General features: G+C 45.5%; 1 protein-coding gene across 1 annotated transcript in view; it reads left to right on the plus strand.

Moving 5' to 3' along the window:
- Window positions 1–4,420: 4,420 nt before the first annotated feature.
- Window positions 4,421–22,763, plus strand: part of FAM20C (FAM20C golgi associated secretory pathway kinase) — a 177,542-nt gene continuing 159,199 nt past the window's right edge. Inside the window, exon 1 of the mRNA XM_061599684.1 lies at window positions 4,421–6,044. Within this exon, the coding sequence (XP_061455668.1) occupies window positions 5,296–6,044 (749 nt within the window). The 5' untranslated portion in view covers window positions 4,421–5,295. The remainder of the gene's footprint in view (window positions 6,045–22,763) is intronic.

A 22,763-nucleotide genomic window follows, 5' to 3' on the forward strand; every position in this document is an offset into this window, starting at 1 on the left:
CCCCCCCAAAATTTAAAGGTGCCTAGAGCCAGTGTGGCGTAGTGGTTAAGGTGTTGGACTACGACCTGGGAGACGAGGGTTTGAATCCCCACGTAGCCATGAAGCTCACTGGGTGACCTTGGGCCAGTCACTGCCTCTCAGCCTCATGAAAACTCTATTCATAGGGTCGCCATAAGTCAGAATCGACTTGAAGGCAGTACATTTACATTTAGCAAAAAAGCCACTGGGTTGAATTGACTGAAATTTAATAGGTTTCTTACTCAGGAGCATCTCTATCATGCCTTCAGTTTTCAGAACAATTCTGCAGAAAAACTAGGGGAGATTCCTTTTTTACCTACCCCCATCTCAGTAATGGCTGCCCTTGAAGAAAAACCACTGCAGCCATGTTTTTGAAATTTGTCAGATTCATCCCCTTTTGGATTCATTGCCTTGCGTGCAAATTTCATTGAATTCTGCCCCAAATAAAAACAAAGTTACAGAAGTTTTCTTTAAAAATGTTGAAGATGCCTAGCACAAAAGTCTCTAGACCTATTTGCCTGTAATTTGGCAGGTGTTATCCACTCTGGAGGGCCCAGTATGCCTGAAAGGTTCATCTGCATCTGCCAAAAGGAAAAAAAAGTTATCACCATTTTTTACCTTCCCAATAGTGAATCGGGCGGGGGTGTGTGTGTCAAACAGACTCCAGGACAAATTGGAGAGGCTACAAAGCACCTCAGACTGAGACATGCTGTTTTCTGAAATGTCAAACTGAATCTTGTGGTCAGTGTACATTCCTATTAGCTATGCCACAACAGCTTTTGCTGCTTAGAACGGTAAAATAAGATTGATTGCCAATCCTACAAGCAACTGTCAGTTGCAAATAGTCATCTGCGTTATATTTCTATAATTATATTTGTTGTCCAGTCACAATCTTTTTGATTATTGCTATTCAAATCAATAATGTTGGGGAGGGAGGGAGAGAAAGAAAGAACAAGAACTGTTTCCAGACAAAAAATAATAATTCAGAAAAGATGCCACAGTGTAGGAAAGAGTTCATTTTATTACATTTATCAGCTAGCAAAAATATATTAATGGCAAGCAATTCTATTAAGAGCTCATTATTTCCTAGTGTTTATAATAGGAGAAGCATTATCAAGGGTAATATTCATCTGACACGGCAGAACTGAGAGTGTGAAACAGTTTGGGAAAGTCATAAAATAAGACTTTGAGCTTTATCCCTAACAAGAAATAGTTGTAGTCCCCCCTCCCCATCTCTCAAAACCCATATCAAGCCTTCATCATACGGGGTGGGGGTGGAAGGGTGAGTTGGCTATATAAATACCATATATATCGTATATAAATATATATAATTGTCTCAGTAATCCTCATAACAAACCAAAGTAAGACCATTTATTTATATTAACCCCACGTTGCAGAGGGAGATCTACCCAGCGAGTTGAAGACTAAATGTCAACCAAGAACCACCAGGCCTTCACCGCTATGCTATACCAGGACATGCTGTGCTATCTTATTCATTTATAGGAATATCACCATCCCATTATGCTGCTGCTGCTGCTGCAGGAATTGCACTGGTTGCCAATTAGCTGCAGAGCTATTTTCAAGATGCTTGCATTGGTGTACAAAGCCCTATAAATGAAATGAATGAATGAAACTTTATTTTTACCCTGACCTTGTTCCAAACTGGAACTCAGGGCGGCTTATAAATAAAACTACATGTAGTTAAAAGCATACAAAAACATACAATTAAACTATACGCAACCTTAAAACCATGAAACAGGCACTTAAAATACTAAAAAACAATTTAAAATAATACAAATAATGGCATAAAACAATAAAACAAACCTTGTAGAGCCCAGTCCTAAACACCTTCTATCCCAAAGGCCTGTCGGAATAAAAGTCTTTACTTGCCGATGGAAGGATGGCAAGGAGGGGGCCATTTGTGCCTCCCTAGGAAGGGAGTCCCAGAACTTAGGAGCAGCCACCGAGAAGGCCCTATCTCGTGTCCCCACCAATCACGATTCCGAAGGTGTTGGGACTGAGAGAAGGGCCTCTCCTGAAGATCTCAGGGACCGGGCAGGCTCATATAGGGAGATACAGTCTGACAAATAGCCTGGACCTAGGCCATATAGGGCTTTATAGGTCAAAACCAGCACTTTGAATTGTGACCGGAAACAGACTGGCAGCCAGTGGAGCTGTTGTAACAAGGGAGTTGTATGGTCCCTGTAACCAGCCCCAGTTAACACTCTGGCTGCAGCTCTTTGTACCAGTTTAAGTTTCCGAACAGTCTTCAAAGGCAGCCCCACATAAAGCACGTTACAGTAATCTAAATGGGATGTAACTAAGGCATGCATCACCATAGTCAAATCAGGCATTTCCAGGAACGGGCGCAGCTGGTGCACCAGTCTTAACTGCGCAAAAGCACTCCTGGCCACCGCCGAGAGCTGGGCCTCCAAGTTCAGAGCTGAGTCCAGGAGCACACCCAAACTGCAAACCTGTGTCTTCAGGGGGAGTGTAACCCCATCTAGCACAGGCAGAATCCCTATTCCCTGATCTGCCCTTCGACTGACTAGGAGCACCTCTGTCTTGTCTGGATTTAGTTTCAATTTGTTCGCCCTCATCCAGTCCATCACTGATGCCAGGCACTGGTTCAGGACCAGGACAGCTTCCTTGGCTTTAGGTGGAAAGGAGAAATAGAATTGGGTGTCGTCCGCATACTGATGGCACTGAACCCCAAACCCCCGGAAAACCTCTCCCAGCGGTTTCATGTAGATGTTAAATAACATGGGGGACAAAACTGAACCCTGAGGGACCCCATAGGTCAACGGCCAAGGAGTCAACAGGAATCCCCCAGCACCACCTTCTGGGTTTGTCCCTCCAGAAAGGAATGGAGCCATCGTAACACAGTGCCCCCAAGTCCCAGCCCAGCAAGGCGGTCTAAAACGATACCATGGTCGATGGTATCAAAAGCCGCTGAGAGGTCCAGTAGAACTAACAGGGACACACTCCTCCTGTCCAGCTCTCTGCATAGGTCATCCACCAAGGCGACCAAAGCTGTCCCTGTCCCGTAGCCAGGCCTGAAACCAGACTGAAATAGATCCAGATAATCCGTTTCAACCAAGAATCTCTGGAGCTGGGCGGCCAACCACACGCTCTGTTACCTTGCTCAAAAATGGAAAGTTGGAGACTGGCTGATAATTTCCCATTATAGAGGGATCCAGGGAGGGCTTTTTCAACAAAGGCCTTACAACTGCCTCTTTTAGGCACAGGAGTGTAGGATGTATGATGTCCTCCAGATGTTGACTTACAACTCCCATCCACCCTGACCACTGGTCGTGCTTGCTGAGGCTGATGGGAATTGCAGTTAATCAACATCAGGAGGTCACCAGTCGGCTATCTCTGGCTGGGTTCACTCTAGATGCTTTTAAGTTTTTCTTGCAAACATTAAGGGAACAAGCCAAGAACAAATCTGGCCTTGTGCCCACTTCGCCCCTAAACCCCCCTCCCCCCACGTGCCTTACAGGACTGCTCTGGGACCAATTATGCATGCATTTATTGATTTATAATTCTTGCATTAAACACACACGATTATTCATCTACATCTCCAAAAACCCCAATCATCACGACCTTGCTCAGATAAATCGGCTTCCCTTTCCATTTCCACATTTCATTTCTGAAATACACCCTGTGCGATCCAGACAATGACAGAGCTGAATCCAAGCCCTTCCGATCCGGCACGGTCAAGACTGGCCTCATACTTTGCAATGCTGTTCTCGTAGATTTCCTTCCCTTTCCCTCCTTAAACCTTTGAGAAACAGACGCCCTCTTTTTGCCCCAGTTGGATCTGCAGTAGAATGAGAACGCGAGAGACGGAGACGGAGAGAGAACAGCTTTTGGGCTGAGGTTTTCCTGTTACTATCACTGTAGCATTTATTTAGCCAATCTCTTAACTATGACGTCGGGGTAGAAGGCTTGCTCATAATATTTAACACACCCACTGAAGGCTGGCGCTGCCGCCGCCTGTCGCGTCCAACCAATCTACTGCATTCAGTGTGGCTGAAAGGGGGATTCACGCTGCACCTGCCAAACGCTCCCTCCGTTCTCTCCCCCCCTCCCCCTTTCCTTTCTGCCCTTCAAACATTATTATTAATAATAATTTCTCCCCTTCTTCTTCACCCCACGCGGAAGAGATCGCAGCTGCTTCCTCTGACGATGATGATGCCGGAGGCTTGCATTTCCCTTTCCCTGTCTGTCTCGCGCTCCGCCTTCCCGATCTAAAATCGCTCGTGGGGCTCCTCTGGACGGCGATCCTCTTGCCGTTCCTGTGGCCGGAGGGGCCTTCCCGGCAGATGAAATGCTTCTGGCCCGCACTGATTTGTTCTGTGGCATGTAGGGCAAGAAAGCAGCCGCCGCCGCCGCCGCCTCCCAGCTCCTGGATGAGCCGCTCGCTCTCGCCCCAGCTCGGCAGGAAGGCTCCGGAAACATCCTCGAAGCAGCCCCGCGCCCAGCCAAGGTTTGGAAACAGTCGCGCAGAGAAAACCGCCGGAGGGGCGAGAAAGGACGAGGCTTTGTCGCCTGCTGCCTGCTCGGTCGTTTGGCAAAGAGCGGGGGGGGAAAGCCGCCGCAGGAGCAAGACCGCTTGCCAGGGGGCCAAATTCTGAGGATTGGGGTTTGTTCCTTCGCCTCCTCCCTTTCTTGTCCTTGTGGCTTTTCTGAACCCCCTTTACCTTTTGAAAAAAATATTATTTGGGCGCGGCTAGCTTTCCTTCGTTGACTCGCTTGACTCCTTAGAGCATCTCTCCCCCGTTATTTTTTTAACGGGAAAAGAGGCCAATAGTGTGTTCATTGGGGGGGGGGGTCACGTCCAACACCTGGCGCTCTCTTTTTGTGGCGGGGAGGGGAGCTTTGGATCTGCCTTGATCCCCGTATGAATCGGGGTATGAACACCCCGATCGTGGGGTGTTTTTTAAACAACTCTACAGATCGTGGTGGTCTTGCAGTTGGTACCTGTTGCTCCATGATTTTAAAGACTTTACAAAATCAAGAGAAAGCACCTGGTTTCTTTCTTTCTTGAAAAGACTGATTGGGCCGGGATCGGTTGTTTGCTCGGAAGTCCCGACGCTAATACCGAGTTTGTGATCTAGACTGGGACCATCATCCAACTCATGCAAGCGGTTTTTTTTAGTTGATTAATTTCAACCTGGCTTTTTGGGGAGGGGGGGGTCTTTCATTTATTTTCATTCCAAACCTTAATTTATTTTCTTCGCTCCCCCCCCCCTTTTAAAATAAAAAAACGCCATGAAGATGATTTTAGTGCGCAAATTCCGGATCCTCATCCTGATGGTCTTCCTGATCGCCTGCACCATGCATATCATGATTGATCTGTTGCCCAAGCTGGAGAAACGGGCGGCGGCGGCGGCGGCGGGTGCCGACGGAGAAGGTATCGGCGGCGGAGCTGGCCACGCCAGCCCCGGCTGCTCCTGCTTGCACGCCGCCGCTGCCGCCAACAACAAAGCGGGAGAAGCAGCGCGGGACTGGGCGAGGAAGGCGCAGCCGCCGCCGGCGCCTCAAGAGCGGGCCAACGCCGGCGCCTCGGAGGCGGCTGCCGCGGCCGGCTGGCCTAGTAAACACACGCTGCGGATCCTGCAGGATTTCAGCAGCGACCCCAGCTCCAACCTCAGCTCGCACTCCTTGGAGAAAGCCACCCCGGAAAGAGCCGGCGCTTCCAAGCGTTTGCAGCGGCAGCAAAACGGCTTCAGCGCCGGCCCGGACCTGACCCAGAAAGCGCTCATCCAAGATGGGAGGCGGGCTAGCGGCGCGCCCGGGCAGCCGCCGCCATCGGGGAGTAGCCGCCTGGGCGGCCGCCGCAGCCACCACCAACCGGGCTACGAGAGGGAGGAGGAAGGCGCGCCTTACTCCAAGCTCGCGGCTCTCTTCGAGCACCCGCTCTACAGGCTGCCCATCCCGCCGCTGGGCGACCAAGATGCCTTGTTCAACGTCAACAGCGACATCCGATTTAACCCCAAAGCGGCGGAGAATCAGGAATGGTGAGTGGGGGGGGGGGAGGAGAGGCTTTTTGCGTTAGATAACAAGCGCCTCCTTTCCAGCCTACAATAAAAGAGAGGGAGGGGGTCTAATAGCCTTGCCTGAGCTGCCCCCTCTTCAGATTCTCTAATCCTTAAGAGTCTGGTGGATTCAAAGTAAAATACAAGCGGTGGGTGTCTTTCTCCGTTCTAATTCTCGCCTGAAGAACAATTGGTAAGAGCCTTTTATTGGCTGATTCCCCCCACCCAATAAAATTAAGAGGAGTTTTTTGTCCCTTCCAATTCTCTCCGGAAGAACAATCAAGCAAGAGTCTTGTATCGACTGATTTTCTCTCTGCCCCTCTCCCCCAATAATAGGGAGTGGGTCTTTCTAAGAAAGCATGGACTGGTGCTCTGTCCCCCCCCCAAAAAAAACACCCACCCACATAGGCTCTCCATTAATAACAACACAGAGGGAGTGGGTCTTCAGAAGAAAGGATTTGCTGGTGTGAGGTGATTCTCTCTTTCTTCCATTCTTAAAATACAGAGAAAATGAGCCCCCAGTAAAATAGGGAATGGGTATTTCTAAGATAATTTGACTGAGGTTGCCCCTTCTGAATAATCCGCTGCCTCCAACCTTGACAGAAATGGATGAAAGCCGTTGGCTAATACCCTCCCCTGCACACAAATAATGAAGGGGAAAACGGCATTGGTGATGCTTCCCTTCCTGAATTCTTCTCTTCCCCCCCCCTACAATAAAAGAAAGAAGACTGACTTCTGTAATTGCATGAGTTGATGTTATACCCTCAGATATTCACCTCTTCACCCTAAAAAATAAAGGTAAACATTTTGCATTAGTTACTGTTCCTAATAAGAGCTTTACAGTGATTGACACCCCCTAACAAAATAGAGAGGGGGACCTTCAGCATGGGCTGATCCTCCCCCCCCATTCTCTCCCCCCCCCCCGGTCTTGCATTGACTGATACCACCCTGACTTGAACAGATAAAAGAATATTTCATTGACTGGCCCCCCTCCAAAAAAATAGATAGGTTGTCATTTATAATAGTGCTTTCTGACTGGTGTGTCTTTCTAAAGATGTTTCCTCCTCCTTTCTCCACTTTAACTCTAGTAAGAGTAGACAAGAGTCTTGTATTGATTGACACACCCCCAACAAAAGAGAATATTTTTGCATGATGTGTCATTGTAAGGCAGCCTTGGCTGATGTTAACCCTTTTCTTTGATCCCCCCCCATAGATAAGGGTCTCACATGCATTAGTGATTTTCCCCCACCCTCTGCAAAATAGTTGTGTTTTCTTCCAAAGACAGCATTGGCAGAGATATCTTCCTTACCCAGCAAGCCAGAAATTAGATAGAGGTCTTTCTAAGGTAGGACTGCCTTGCATTCCTCTTTCGTTCTGATTCTCCCTGTCCCCCGTAACAACAAAAAATGGATAGCGGAGCTTTCAAAAATAACGTTGGCTGATATGTTTTTAAATATCAGCTTGAACTTCCTGCATGTAGGAAAGAGAAGGCCAGGAGAGCAACCCTCTTGCCTTGACTTTTTTCACCAGAATTTCTCCCTTCCCCCACAGCAAAAAATAAAATAAAAAAATAAAACACCAAAGTATTTCTAGGGATACTGTTGTCGATAAGCTTGTTAGGTTGTTTTTATCTTATCTGACAGGAGCTTGCTGTGTTAATCCACCAAAAAGAGAACTAGGAATCAAAAGGAGGAGCTGGGCAGTTCATGCTCCCCAACCTCCAACCATCACCCCCCCCATGGTGGCCTTCTCAACCCTTCTATTGTACTCTTGTACCTACTATTGTAGGTAGAGAAGGTATAATTTGTGGGAATTTTTTTCAGCGGGGCTTGCTGATTTAATTCAACAAGAGGAGAGAACTTGGATAGATGTGATCTCTTTCCTGGTACTCCCTTCTCAGAAATCTTTTTAAAAACTGTTGTTAGAGTTGCTTGGATGAAGCCTACTAATTTAATCATTCAAAGAAGCAATAATGAGAAGTCATGATGAAGTAGGAAGAATGCCCTTTTCTGTCTAGCTCCCCACTACCTTCCTGATTGTATCATCTAACCACCACCTGCTTCTCTAGAGTTGCTGGTTGGATCACTTTGTTTTAATTATATAGGAGCTGGCTGGCCTAAACTGCAGTCTTACCTGGAAATGAGCCCCATTGAACATGATGGGACTTACATCTGAGTAGACATGCACAGAATGGTCAGTAGGCTTCCAAAAAATGCAGAGAACCAGGAAGGTTAAGAAGAAGGTATGTCTTTCTCTTTCCCCTCTGCCCCCAGTGGCTTCTGCCCTCCCCTTTCCCCCCAAAAGGTATTGGGAATCAAATCTTACTACATCATCTGAGGATTTAAAATGCTAAGAGAACTTGCAGATTTAAACACATGCAGACCCCCTGGCAAGATACAGCAATCTTGAAATAACAGCCAAGCTTACATCCCTCCCCCCAACACCATAAAAATAACTAGGGCTTTGCTAGATCCCATTACCTAGATACTGGGTCCCTTTCCTTTTCATACCCTGGGCATTTGCTGACTTATGCTGCAGTCCTGCACCCACTGAGAGTAAGCCCCACTGAGCAGACATATATAGGATCGCCCTGTTACTTTCCAAAGCTGAAAAAATAGCAGGTGACTGCAGACCTCACCCCAGCTATATGATAGTAATTCACAGGTTCCCTTTTTTAAAAAAAGCAACAAATTCCCTCAACATTACATTTGAGGGGGCCCTTCCATGTTGTAATATAAGAGCCTTGCTGGATCAGGCCAAAGACTCATTTATGCTAGCATCCTGTTCTCACAGTGGCCAACCAGGTTGATGCCTCAGTGGGAAGCCTGTGAGCAGGACCTGAGTATAGCAGCATTCTCCCCACTTGCATTCATTCCCAGCAACTGGCCTTTAGAGGCATGCTGCCTCCTACATACATATTATCCCTCAACATGGTCAGAAACTGACAGATGTGTTTTGTTTCAAAGTAGCGTGCTTATTGACCCACCACCACCAAACCATGGTCCCCTTTTTTCATACTTGCAAATATGTGCTTGTGCTGAAAGGAAACGCCAAAAGATAACGATAAAAAGAGAGTTGTGCCTTCCTTCTGCCTTTTGGGTCCTCACTCAGGATTGTCTCTTTCCCTCTTGTAAAAATACATTCATAAATAACGATTATGGACAAAGAATTCCATTTATATAGCTAGGGACAATTCAGGTGTCTTATTTAACCTCATCCTTCCTTGGCTATGAGGAACCAGAAGAGCAGAAGGGAGAGAGACACTCAAATGGCAGGGCTTTACTGGATCTTACTGGCATAGCTGACAGATGCATGGAATTTTGAAGTAGCTTGCTTATTTATCTGGAATGGATAGTCCTAAAAACCTCTGAAGCAACCTTCCTCAACCTGGTGCCCTCTAGATCAGCCTTTCCCAACCAGTGTGGCTCCAGATGTTGTTGGACCACAACTCCCATCAGCCATGGCTGAGGCTGATGGGAGTTGTGGTCCAACAACATCTGGAGCCACACCGGTTGGGAAAGGCTGCTCTAGATGTTGTTGGACTTCACCTCCCACCAACCCCAGCTCAGCGGCAGAGGATCTACTTTGCCTGCAGAAGCGCTGTGGTTCAGTCCCAAGTGGGGCTGGGGAAGCCTCCTGCTCTGACACCCTGGAGAGCCTCTGTTCAGGCATTGTGTACGTTGAGGTAGATGGATTCAGTGTCAGGCAGCTTCCTACATCCAGGAACAAAACATCCTTCTTAGGGTTGAGAAGGCCTTTAACAATGCAAGCATATCCATGTTTCCTTAGAAGTAAGTCCAGCTGATTTCAACGAGGTGTACTCCCACGGTAAGTGGGTATAGGATTGTAGCCTAGGAAAATGCCCAGATGAGAGAAGATTGCCAAGCGTGGCTTTGCCCGTCACACATTGACATGGGAGGGTGAAGCTGCATTTGGACACCTCCCTTTGCTGTGCAATTCTTAGAACCATTGAAGCTCCCTCATAGTAATTTCAATCTCATTTATTTATATAATGTGTATCCTGCATCTGGGGAAGGACTGTAGCTCAGTAGTAAAGCATCTGTTTTATATGCAGAAGGGCCCAGGCAGAGATTCTCTGCCTGATCTCCTGGAGAGCTGCTGTCAGTAAGTGTAGACAGTCCTGAGTGACAATGCTGACTGACTCGGGATGAGTCTGACTCTGCAAGTCTGACTCAGGATAAGGGAATTTCCTGTGTCCTTACCTTCTTCAACATAGATTTTGTTCCCAGGCACCTTTCAGAGTAGTAGGCAACAAAAACAGTAAAGTATAATAAGTTAAACATTTAAAATCATAATAAGTAATAAGAATATAAAGGATGGAAAAACTAATGCAGCAACTTAAAAAGCAACAAACTAAAACAGCAACAGCCAATTTGGACAGATGGTAAAATCAAACAACTGTAAGTTACAGAATGCTTACATTAGCAGTTCTTAAAAGCCGAAGAAAAGAGAAACAGTTTTTGCTAGGCACCTAAATAATAGTAATGAGGTCTCTAGGCAGGCTCCCTTGGGGAGGTCATTACAAAGGCGCTAATCCTAGTCCCTTTCTCTCATCCCATGCAAGAAGGGTTCAAGGCCCTTGGAGACATGTTGCCCTGATGGCTATGCTCTGCCTCCCTCTCAGGGCAGTATGCCTCTGAATAACAGCTGCTGGGAATCACCCGTGGGGAGAGTGTTCTTACACTCAGGTCCTGCTTGCAGGCTTCCCGAAATAATCTAGTTGGCTATTGTGAGGAGGCTGGACTAGATAGGCCACTGATCTTATCCAGCAGGATCTTCTTATGCTTTCTGACCCATGTGCCTCCTCTCAGGGGATGATTCCCCTTTTCCTCCCCACAAAAGGCATCTTCCTAATTAAAGCTGTAATTCTGACCCCACTTACCTGGGAGCAAGACCCATTTAATTCAGTAGGACTTACTTCTGATTAGACCCGGTTAGGATTGCAACCGTAATTCTCAGCCAGAAAGCTCAGAACTAGAAAAAGAATGCCTTTCTGAAAATAAAAAACATTACCCCAGAATTGCATCGCTAACCCTATCCTGAGGAATCGGGTCCAAGCCATTTTGGGCAGGGATACCAAATCATAGAGAACTCCATTCTCTAAGTGTATCCTTATCATGCCAAGATGGCATTATCCATGCAAGATATATATACATATATATTATTTCTGTATGGTCAGAGAAACCCCAAGGTTTGCAAAACACACACGCACTCTCTAAAACCCTTTAGAGAGAGAAAAATGAAAGGTAGTGGGGAACCCAGTAGCCTAATGAGGATCGAGCATGCTCAGCAGCTACAGAATGCTGACTGACTGTTGTGCGAGGGGGTAGGAATGGAATGGAGTATCCTAGCAAAGGGCTATGGCTGGCTGGCATGCTGGATAGGAGCACCCCACACTGGAACATTTTGTTGCAGGTCCGCTTGTATTCTTTATTTTCAAGAGAATCTCTTTGACATGGGGGGCTGCAGCTTCTATTTTCAAGAGAATCTCTTTGACATGGGGGGCTGCAGCTTCTATATTGGAATAACCATACATTGGAATATTGGAATAATAATACATTGGAATAACCAATGTCTCTTGTTTTAACATACTTCCATGGTGCTCTGGTGAAGAAATATTACAGTTCCAGTATTGCAACCCAATGCATATTTACTCAGAAGTAAACTCTACAGTGCGGCTTACTCCCACGTGAGCATACATAGGATTGCAACCCACATTATTTAGGCTGCAATCCTAACCGTGTCTACTCAGAAGTGAGTCCTGTTGAATTCAGTGAGCCTTACTTGCATGTAAGTGGGGTTAGGATTGCGACCTATTTATCTGTTACCTATCCTACCTTTCCATTCATAGTATCTGCAAGGTAGCTTGCATTAAAATTATTAAAAAATGGTCATGGAATTGTTACTAAGTTTTGAAAATAAATCATTTCAGAATTTTTATTGTGCAGAGCTGCTTAATTGCCTGAGTGGTTGAGAAAGAGCTTGCTAGTCTGTGTGGGATCAGGGGCTGGATAGAAAACTTGCCTGCACATGTAAAAATGAGCAGAGAGTTGTATGTATGTAAGTGTTGAGTGATAGTATGTAAAGTTTTTTGTTTAAAAAAAACACTCCTACTTTCCAGTAAGAAAATAATCTTGATTCTTTATGGCTGTACTTGGGTTTTTAAAGCTGCAGTCCTACACCCATTTACTTGGGAATAAGCTCCATTGAACTCAGTGGGATATACCTCTGACCAGGCATGCACAGGCTTCTGTTGCATGTGGATTTGCAAAATTTGGAGCCTTGGGTTGCATCCACCTAATTCCTTTTCAGAGTAGACTTACTGAAATGAATGATCCTAAGTTAGTTATGTCTATTAACTTCAGTGGGTCTTACTCTACGTAAGACTCGCATTGAATACTACCCACTCTTTACTGGGGATTTCTCTTATATGAACCTTATTGGAATGAACCGGAGCTGCTTCAGTGAATTGAGAAGACCCCTTGGTGTCGTGCCATCTATCTCCAGTGCCTATCTGTCTCAGGCTTGTTGTAAGAACAGACCATAAAATAACACAATTGCCTTCTAAAGCCTTTTCACCCATCTGTCTCTCCTTGCCTGCACGTGTCGGTAATCTGATGTTGCATCACAGGATGGCTTGTGGAAGAGCAAGGCTCTTGCTCCTAAGGCAGGGTGGGGAACCTTGTTCAGTTTACGGGCCACATGCTTTTCTGGGCAACCTTCCAGGGGCTGCATGCCAGTGGTGGGCAGGGCCAGAGGCAACACTGGGCCAAGCAATGGATGTGATTTTTTACCTTTGTACAGTACGCTAGTTTCTACGCGCACATCCCTGTCTCTCTCTCTCTCTCCTCCATCCAGGCAAGTGAGAAGCATCAGCAGAGTTTAAGGGCACATTCTAGCCAGGCAAAAGCACTCAAGGGGGATGCAAAGCAGGGCAGGGAATAGTTTGGGGAGGGTGTGTGGCCGGTTTAGAGTCCCAGGGGCCAGACAGAGAGGCTTGGAGGGCCTTTTCTCCGTCCCTGACCTCAGGAATTGTGATTTGGCTGGTTCAGGCAGCCAACCATCAATGCTTTGATTTGGATTCCTGCATTGAGCAGGGGGTTGGACTCGATGACCTTGTAGGCCCCTTCCAACTCTACTATTCTATGATTCTATGAATTGTTGTGTCCTGCATGATGCAGAATTGGACCGTGTGCAGGTGTGTGAATGCCAGGTTCTCACCACAAACTGTCGGCTCTGGATTTATGTATTGGGTGATGGGGAAGGGTAGCTTGGGTAAGATGTCTTGAGTGCAACTGCTCTCCTTAAATGGGCCCTCTTCTTGTCGCCCTCACTGTTGCTCATTCTAGGAACGCAGGAAGCTGACATACTGAGTCAGACCCTCTAGTCCATCTGGCTCAGTATTGTCTACACTGACTGGCAGTGGCTCTCCTGGATTTCAGACAGGGAGTCTGTCCCAGCCCTACCTGGAGATGCCATTGAGGATTGAATCTAGAACCTTCTGCATACAAAGCAGGTGCTCCACCGCTGAGCCATGCCAAGGCCCTTGATCTTCGGATCCAGCAGTGCTCTTTTTCTTGTGCCTCTCTTTTTATAATTATTTTTATTGGATTTTATAAAACCAAAACAATAATATCTGGAGCCAGAGTGAACAATAAACAAGGATGGAGTACATTGCAGCACGCATTGCATAGTTAAGAACCTTTAGTAGTTCCAATATATAACAGGGATAATATAAACTGAGGAGCGATAAATAAAGACATAGAATGAGCAGTTTGAGGGCGCTGCACCAGTGCCCCTCTTTCTGTCCATCCATCCATCCTGTTGCAAGCTTCCAAATCTCATAGACTTTGGGAAAGGCACCACAGAATTAAAGCTGTAAATCACAGATCTCACCTGAATGCAAAATAAAATAAAATAAAAAATCAGATGTGACAAGAAGCAGCTGCTGCCTACTGATTATGCTGTGTGTGTTTTTAAACTATGTTTGTTTCTTTTTCTTTTTCTAAAGTGCAGCATACAATTATATGCTTTCAGAGGCACTGGAGAGTTGCTGCCCTCTGAATAGGAAGGGGCGGTGTGGAGAATAGCCTCTGCTGCTGCAAAAAGGAGTTGCTTGAATGGAGCTAGAACCTTTTGGCTTGGAATCACTTGTGAACTTTTAATGGCAAACATAATGCTAGAAATTGTAAAGCACAATTGGACCGACAGGCAGCTTTAATTCTATAAGTCATCAAATGGTCGAAGCATCGATTATGGTTTGTTGTTGATGAATCTGTGACTGATAGGATATACTGTGCTTTTTGGAATTGTCTGAGGTTTTTTATCACAGGGCTGGGGGATCTGTGGCCCTCCAGATGTTGATGGACGTCAACTCCCAGCACCCCAGTCAATGTGGCTAATATACAGGGATGATGGGAGTTTAGTCTAGTGGCCTCTGGAGGATCCACAGGTTCTTTATCCTTGATTTACTCTCTTTCTCTCTCTCTCTCTCTCTCTGTGTGTAATTAATGTATATATAATATTAGTTAAACATATATCCACACATAGTTATACATAGAGTAAATCAAGGATGAAGAACCTGTATACACACACACATTTCATGTATATAGTATCAAAACTCAAAACAAAATAAAAACAATGCTTACTTAATGCTTAACCATGGTTAGCACAGAACAGAATTTGTTGCTTTAACTGTGGTTAAGATCCTATACAATGAAAATATGTTTTACCTTGATAAGTGCATGCATGGGGAGATACCAGGGAGACTTGCTTGTTGCCTTGTTGCAGAGAGGTTGAAACCAGATTCATAGAGCAGCTAGAGTGTCAGACTGGAATCGGGAAGACCCAGGTTCCGTTCCCTACTTGGGCCTATCAGTCTCCCCCCAGCCTAACCTATCTGAGTGGGTTGTTATGAGGAAAGCATGGAGGAGGGACAATCGAAGTACACTTGCCCTGATCTCCTTAGGGACGAGAGGGATAACAATGTAATAAGAAATAAGAGGTGGAGGAAACTGACTTAACCATAATGCAGACGTAATACTTAACCATGAGTGACACATGTCATAGTTCACCAGCCCACCACGGCTTAGATAGATTTTCAGATGCAACACTGATATATGGTTAAGAAATATACTATGGCAGAATGTAATGTGTGCATACGGGTAGTACCACACCTTGGGTTCTCTGCTACAGAAGACTTTAATCCTGTATGGGGGACTGATTGTAGTTGCACAGTGGAGGCACTGTAGCTCAGTGGTAGCACAACGGCTTGGCATGTAGAAGGTCCTGGGTTCAATCCCTGGTATCTCCAGGTTTCACTTGGGTGCACCAATGGCTTGACTCAGTATAAGGTAGCTATCTATGATCTTATGTCTGTTGCGTATTCTCACTCTAAACTGTGGTGTCAGGGCTACAGCCTTATAAGGGGGACTGTGGGAGGTGGTCCTAACTCCCTTAGAGATATTCTGGGTTCCTGCCCTGAACATTCAGCTTCTGTTAAAAAGGAGGAGGAGGAGGATGGGTGAGTCTAGGACCCACTTACTCTTGGTGATATAATGGTCTATTACGTTTCTAGTTATTATTATGTAAACTGGCCTCTACCTCCCACTCTCCTGGCCAATGAATGGAAGGATAGTGGAATACCAGTGGAGGCTGGTCCATTAGGGCAACTGGGACACAGCTCAACCAGTCTCAGTCTGCCTGCAGCCAGCCCCCACCTGCCTGCCTTTTTCCTCCATACCACCAGTCCACGAGGTGGTCCTGCCTGCCAGCTTCCTCCTCCTCAGTCTCAGAGTTGCTCTTTGTAGAACTCAGCAGGGAGGACGATGGGGACAAAATTCGAATGTGTTGGCTCCACCTGTCATTCGCTCTGGCTCCACTTGCTGTTTGGGCTCCCTGCCTTCCACCTTACCAGGTCCAATATGCACCAGCCACCCGGGGATAGCTGATAACTACTTGACTGTACTGATTATACGTTGGGGCCCAGGAGCATTCTGGAAGATGGTGGGTGGGTAGCTGAAACCTCAGTTGGTGCTGGTGTTTTGCATTGTGCCTACCAGCTTCCTAAAAATGTAGAGAAGGAAGTAACGAACTCTGCCCACTGTGGCCTGGTAAGCTCATTAGAGGGCCTACCAACTGTCACCTTGACCAGGGTTCCCACAAACCCTAGGAACATAGAAATCTGCCTTATCCTGAGTCAGACCGTTGCTTCGTCTAGCTCAGTATTGTCTCCACTGACTTGCAGAGGCTCTCCAGGATTTCAGGCCAGGGACAGTCCCAGCGCTTCCTGGAGATGCCAGGGACTGAACCTAGGACTTTCTGAATGCCAAAGCAGATGCTCTGCCACTTCTGAATGCCAAAAGCAGATGCTATGTCCCTTTTGTCTGGGATCAACTGCAGGGAGGGAACATAATGTTAGGAGTGCTTTACTGGCTGCCAGATTCTGGGCTAAGTTTTAACTTTCTGGGATAGTTTTAACCTTCACAGCTTCACAGCTTTAATAGAAATGTACTGAGTCAGACCATTGGTCTATCCAGCTCACTATTGTCTGTGCTGACTGGCAATGGCTCAGAAGGATTTCAAAAAGGGTACTCTCCCAGCCCTAGTTGGAGATTCTTGGATTGAACCCTCTGCATGCAAAGCAGATGCTCCACAACTGAGTTCTGGCCCACGCCCATAATAAGAACATAGGCGGCTATCTTATAGCAATTTAGTCCATTGGTCCACCTAGCTCAGTATTGTCTACACTGACTGGCAGTGGCTCTCCAGGATTTCAGACAGGGTTCTCTCTCAGCCCTAGAGATGCCGAGGATTGAACTTGGGACCTTCTGCATGCAGAACAGATGCTGTTCCACTGAGCTACAGCATTTCCCTAGCAAGCATCTGTGTTTAGGTTCTGACTCACCTGTTTGCCACAAAATTTCTGGCTACAGAAAAAGGGGGAAATCCCGAGTTTAATGAAATCCTGTTCTACAGTGGTCCTGTTTAAGAAGGGGGAGGGGAATCACTGTTCCTGTACCAAAGTTAGGGAGCTTAAGGTGGGGCCAGGCACACCAGTTTATTTACAGATTAGTCAGAAGGTACCCATTAAGAGGACAGCGTAGGTTTTCAAATAAATCTCATTAGAAACAGTAACTGTAGTGATGAGCAACAGCAAGAAAAAGATGTACGCAATGTATTTCCACAGGCTTTAGAAGCTGGCAGCTCATTGGCTTCTAGAGCAGGGTTGTTGTTATTTTATTCACTTGTATTCCATATTTTCCCCAGAACTGGGACTCAAGGTGATTTACAAAAATTAAAACAGATACAGTTAAAAAATATAAATAAAACATACAGAAGTTATAATTAAAATGTAACTAAAAGAACTGTAAAATTAAAAGTATTTAAAACATAGCGATTAAAAAACACAAAATACAGATCAGTAAAAACAGCACCCTATTTAACTATAGTCAGTACCCAAAAGCCCGTTGGAACAGAAAAATCACCTGCCGATGAGGTTGTGGAACCTCTGGCCCGCAGGCCAACCTTGGCCCACCAGGCCTCTCTCCATTTGGCTTGCAGTTAGGACATGATGAGAGCAGGACTTTGCACTGAATTTACTGTTCTGGAACAGCTGGATTCATGACTGCATCCTTCAGGAATTCTATTATTGTTAGAATATCATTTGGGTTCTATTACAGTACTCATATATGCAGATGCAGCTTAGCTTGGGCTAGTTTTAGGTGACTCTAGAGAAGAAATTTTCTGCTGCTTGTTTTACATGTATTTTTTATTCTTTTGGCATTGTTTTACCTATGACAACATTTTTAACATTTTAGGTGTATTAATACATATTAGATTATTTTGTTACTGTCATAGTCTGTGATTTGAATGGTTTTAGTTATCGTACACCCTCTTGGGAGGTGTAATCTTGAAAGGTAGCCTGCAAATATTGAAAATAATAATATATGTTGCAGAAACAAGGGCATATTTCTTGTACAGTGAAAGGTCGTTGTAACGTGTGGGTTGGGGGAACAAAGGATGCTCCCCATTATAGGGGTTCCTTGTTATAATGAAAACTCTGTATGCAGTATTTTAGACAGGGGACATTGTCACATCACAGTATATCTGAATCCATAGTACAGCGAACCACGTCAGAACAAGCTTCCACTGTATATGATCTTCCAAAGAGGTTCTGCAGAATACTCCTTCCATCTCAAGTGAGGCAAATGGCTATGAAAGGGTAGGGCCTCCTTAGTGGTTGCCCCTTGGGTTTTAGTAACTTTGGAGAAAGCATGCTGGCTTTTCCCCCCAATAGGCATTTATTGTAATTATTATTCATCTTTCTAGCAGCCTCAATGTGCACTGTGCTTCACACTGTACAAGAAGTGAGGTTTCAGCCCTGTGGAGCTTACATTCTAAAATTGAAGATAGGGGAAGAAGGGGAGGGGAATAGTGGCAGGGGATAAACAGAGGAAGAAAATGTATTTGCTCCAGTTATTTATTTGCTGTGAGTTCTACAGCCGAGATGCAGCTTGTTGCCAAGCGTTTTGCAGTTGTGCTTTGTTTTCTCTGCTGTTTTAATGTTAGTTTATCTTGCACTCTTGGTGTCATGTTTTGTCAGTTTCAAGTTTTGTTCATAAGCTGCCTCTTAGAGCCTTTGGCAGAGTGGAAGCTTTCCCAAGAACTAAAATGTTGAAGCTGCACACCATATTTTTTCCCTCTCCCAGAAGCTAACAAAGTTAAACACACATATAAAAAAGAAAGAGAAAAGGATGTAAGAGAGGGAGAAAGCAACAGCCGTAGAATATTAACTCACCTTGCAAACAGAATTGGCCTCAAAGGTCACAAAGGAAAACCGTTCCAGGTATGCATTGCTTAAATTTTTCTATATCCCTGAGATTTTGAGTTATCCTTCTGGACTACATGGTAGTTTGATACCTCTGAATCCTCGAGCTTCTGTTTCATATGTAAGACGGATTTGGATTTCATTTGTGGATGGTGTGTTTTCTAACCTGAGTGGCTGACTCAGTGCAATAGCACCCTCTTTCCAATAAACTGACACAGTCCTGTTGAAACAGCTGCATTACAGTATGCAAAACCTGCCCAGACAAACCGCAGAACAACCAAGATGGATGGTATTGATAGCTTCACAATAATGTTGGGAAAAACAGAAGGGAATCGAAAAAGAGGAAGGCCAAACAAGAGATGGATTGATTCCATCAAGGAAGCAGAACTGAACCTACAAGATCTGAACAGGGTGGTTTATAACAGTTGCTATTGGAGGTCACTGATTCATAGGGTCGCCATAAGATGTAATCAACCTGAAGGCACATAACAACAAAAAATCCTTTTTAAAAAAAACCATTTCTTATGGTCATTTTATATAGGAATGAAATATTTAAACCAGCTTTTGGGGGGCTATATCATACAGGGTGGAGAGAAGATCAAATCAATCTTTGTGTGTGTGTAGGTTAAGACTTTTCATGTCTATGTGGGGTCTTTGTGTGTGAAGCCCCCTTGAGGCTTCCCCTGGTGCCCACTTTGGCACCATCTGCACTGTACATTTAAAACACTGTTACACCATTTTAAACAGTCATGACTTCCCCCAAAGAATCCCGGGAACAGCTTTTGAGGGACCCCCTATTCCCCTCATAGAGTTACAATTCCCATAGTTCCCTGGGAAGAGGAGTTGATTGTTAAACCACTCTGGTAATTGTAGTTCTGTGAGGGGAATAGGTCTCATTTGACTCTCGGCACCCTTAACAAACTAAAAATTCCCAAATTCTTTGGGGGAAGCCAGGACCATGCATTATCTTTTTCTGTCTATCTCTTGTGGGGAGGGGGGAGATAGCTGGGAGGGGAGAGAAGTGAACAGAGAGGGTGGCATTTGTTTAAAAATCCAAATGTGCCCACAGGTCTAAAAAGGGTGGTGATGAAAGTAGCTGAGGGGTTCCCCCTTCTTTATTTTTCTGCTTGAGCTGCTGCCTTAGGTGCTTGTAAGAACTCAGGAGCATTCCCGTAACACGTAGGTGGGCAGTCTGCAGTCCTAGGCCCTTGGCCCAATTTCATGTGGCCCTCGACTAGGGATAGGGGAGAAGTTCGATCCAGTTCACATTTGAAGCTGAATTGATCAAATTCAGACTCTATACTATGATTCTATGATTCTGAAACAATATGAGAACTGAAATACAGCCATTTTTCAGAATTCACACATATCTGAATTTTGCAGTGCAGTTCTCCAATCAAACAGTATTTACAAAAATGCATTATGTTGGAAGAAATTGCTTGCAAGAATGTATAATTAGTCAAAGCTGCATACAAAATGTATTTATTAGGAGAAGTTTGCACTAAAACGCTGTAATGTTTTCATGATTTAGTAAATTGTTGCAGAAATGTGGACATCTGAATTTAAGATTGGAAAAATTAGAAACCGAGAGAATGGAAAGTGACAGATTTTTCCATCCCTACCCATGACCTAATTTCATGTGGGTGTCAAGGAAGGAAGAATGGGGGTCAGGGGGGTGGCAGAAAAGGAGAGAGAAAAGGTAGAATGGAAGGGGGAGGGAGGGGCGAGGCAGATAGAGGCAAGCGGGCGACCCCACCCACCTTTGGCTCTGACACACTACTTTTGTCTCCAGTTTTGCTGACCGTCAGTGTGCGGCCCCTGATAGATTACACCCAAGGCAGTGAGGCAGCTGCAAAAAGGTTACCTGTTCCTCCTGTAACCAAACGCCTCATGGTAATGCCTCTACATTGAGGTAGTGCAGGGGTTCCCAACTGTGGTCCGCAAACTACCCGTGGTTTGCAAGCTTTGTTCAGGTTGTCAGCGGCTTGTCCACATTGAATATTATTACTGATTTTTGATTATAATTGTATTGCTTCTTTTATTTCTTATATTGTATTTTATTGTATTACAGTCTGAAATTTATGGACTGCAAATTGTAATGTAATAAAACACAATAGAAGAAATAGAAGAAGCTATGGAGTTCATGCAGCATCTAGCACAGCGCATTTCAATTCCTACAACAAGTAGAAAAATCATTAAGTGGTCTGCCAAGACCACCAGTAATGTTCAAGTGGTCTGTGGGGGGGAAAAGTTGGGGAATCACTGATGTAGGAGCATTCCCAAGGGGTATTTTTGAGGATGAGGAATGACCGCCCCTATGGGCTTCAAGCACTGGCAAAGCTCTCTTTTTTTAAGGTACAAAAAGGAGAAGAAAACACGTGGCCACCTCGTATTAAGGTGAGAAGGCAGAAAGATCTTAGAATTTTACCGCTCTCTTCAAATTTGCCGGCCGTCCCCACCCTCACCCCTCTTTTGCAGGAGGCAAATGGTCCCATGAAAGTGGGACGATACGTAGCTCATGCATACTCCATGTACTCTGATAACATAAAGATTGGGCTATTGCAATGTGCTCTACATGGGGCTGCCCTTGAAGACGACACGGAAACTTCACCTAATCCCAAATGCAACATACATTTAACTGGCTGGGGTTCCATTTAGATCTCATATAACCCTGTTTTAAAACATCTGCATTGGTTGCCAGTTCATTTTGGGGCTCAATTCAAGGTACTTACATTAGTGTTAAGAAATAGTGTTAAGAAGCCCTCAACAACTTGGTCTCTTGGATATCTGGGGCCTGTCTCCTTCCCTACAGACCCTCTCAGGTGTTGAGATCAGCAGAGTTGGGGGGGCATTTTGGTAGTTCTACCACCCTCAAAAGCTCAGGGGGTGGTGGCCCGGGAGAGGACGTTCTCTGTGGCAGACCCTACATTGTGGAACACCCTTCCACAGAGGTGCACCTGGCACCTTCACTGTGTAGCTTTCATCGTATGCTGAAGATGTATGTCTTCCCCCTAGCCTTTGACACCCAAGATGAATATTTTTAGGACCCATCCTATTTTTGTGATTGTAATTTGTTTTAACCTATTTTTAATGTTGTGTTTTAAATCGTTGTGATCCTCCCCCTTGCACCTGCTGGTGAAGGGTGGGTATTAAATAAAATCAATCATCATCATCATCTCACCATGTCAAATGAGCCTTACAATGAGGTAACCAATGTGGAACCCTCCAGATGTTGGACTACAACTCCCATCAACCTTGACCTTTGGCCATGCTGGTTAGGGCTGATGGGAGTTGTAGTCCAACAACATCTGGAGGCCATCATGTTGGCTACCTCTGCTCAGGGCTGATAAAGCTTTTTTCTGGACTGTACTATGTCCTACGAGAGCTTTCAATTTAAAAAGATATTTACAGCCCTTTCCAGGGCTGTGGAGCGGGAAGCAATTTTGGGTGGAGTCTGAGTCGGAGAGTAGAAAAATAGAGGAGTCGGAGTCGAAGGTTTGGCGTACCGACTCCACAGCCCTGGTAACAGGTCCTCCTTGCTCCAAGAGGGGGGTTATGACACGGCAATGCATGGCAATGCCCTCCTCCACCTCCTGGGCTAAGGGATACAGGGGTACCATAGGGAAGGGCCTGTTGTGTTTGTAGTGTAGTTATCCTGGCTCAGTAGCTTCCCTACTTCCTTGGCATGGGAAGCCCACAAGGACTCTGGAACATCTGAAAGTTCAGAGTAAGAGGGTGCCTCCTCTGGGCTCTCAGTGCCCTGGTCTGTCACCAGCAACAGGAGCAGATTTGGAGTCAAATCCTGAGGGAATTCCACATATACCCCACCAGGAGTACAGAAAATGGTAGCA

The sequence above is a fragment of the Rhineura floridana genome, chromosome 17 (assembly GCF_030035675.1).
Source record: "Rhineura floridana isolate rRhiFlo1 chromosome 17, rRhiFlo1.hap2, whole genome shotgun sequence".
Classification (NCBI taxonomy): Eukaryota; Metazoa; Chordata; class Lepidosauria; order Squamata; family Rhineuridae; genus Rhineura; species Rhineura floridana.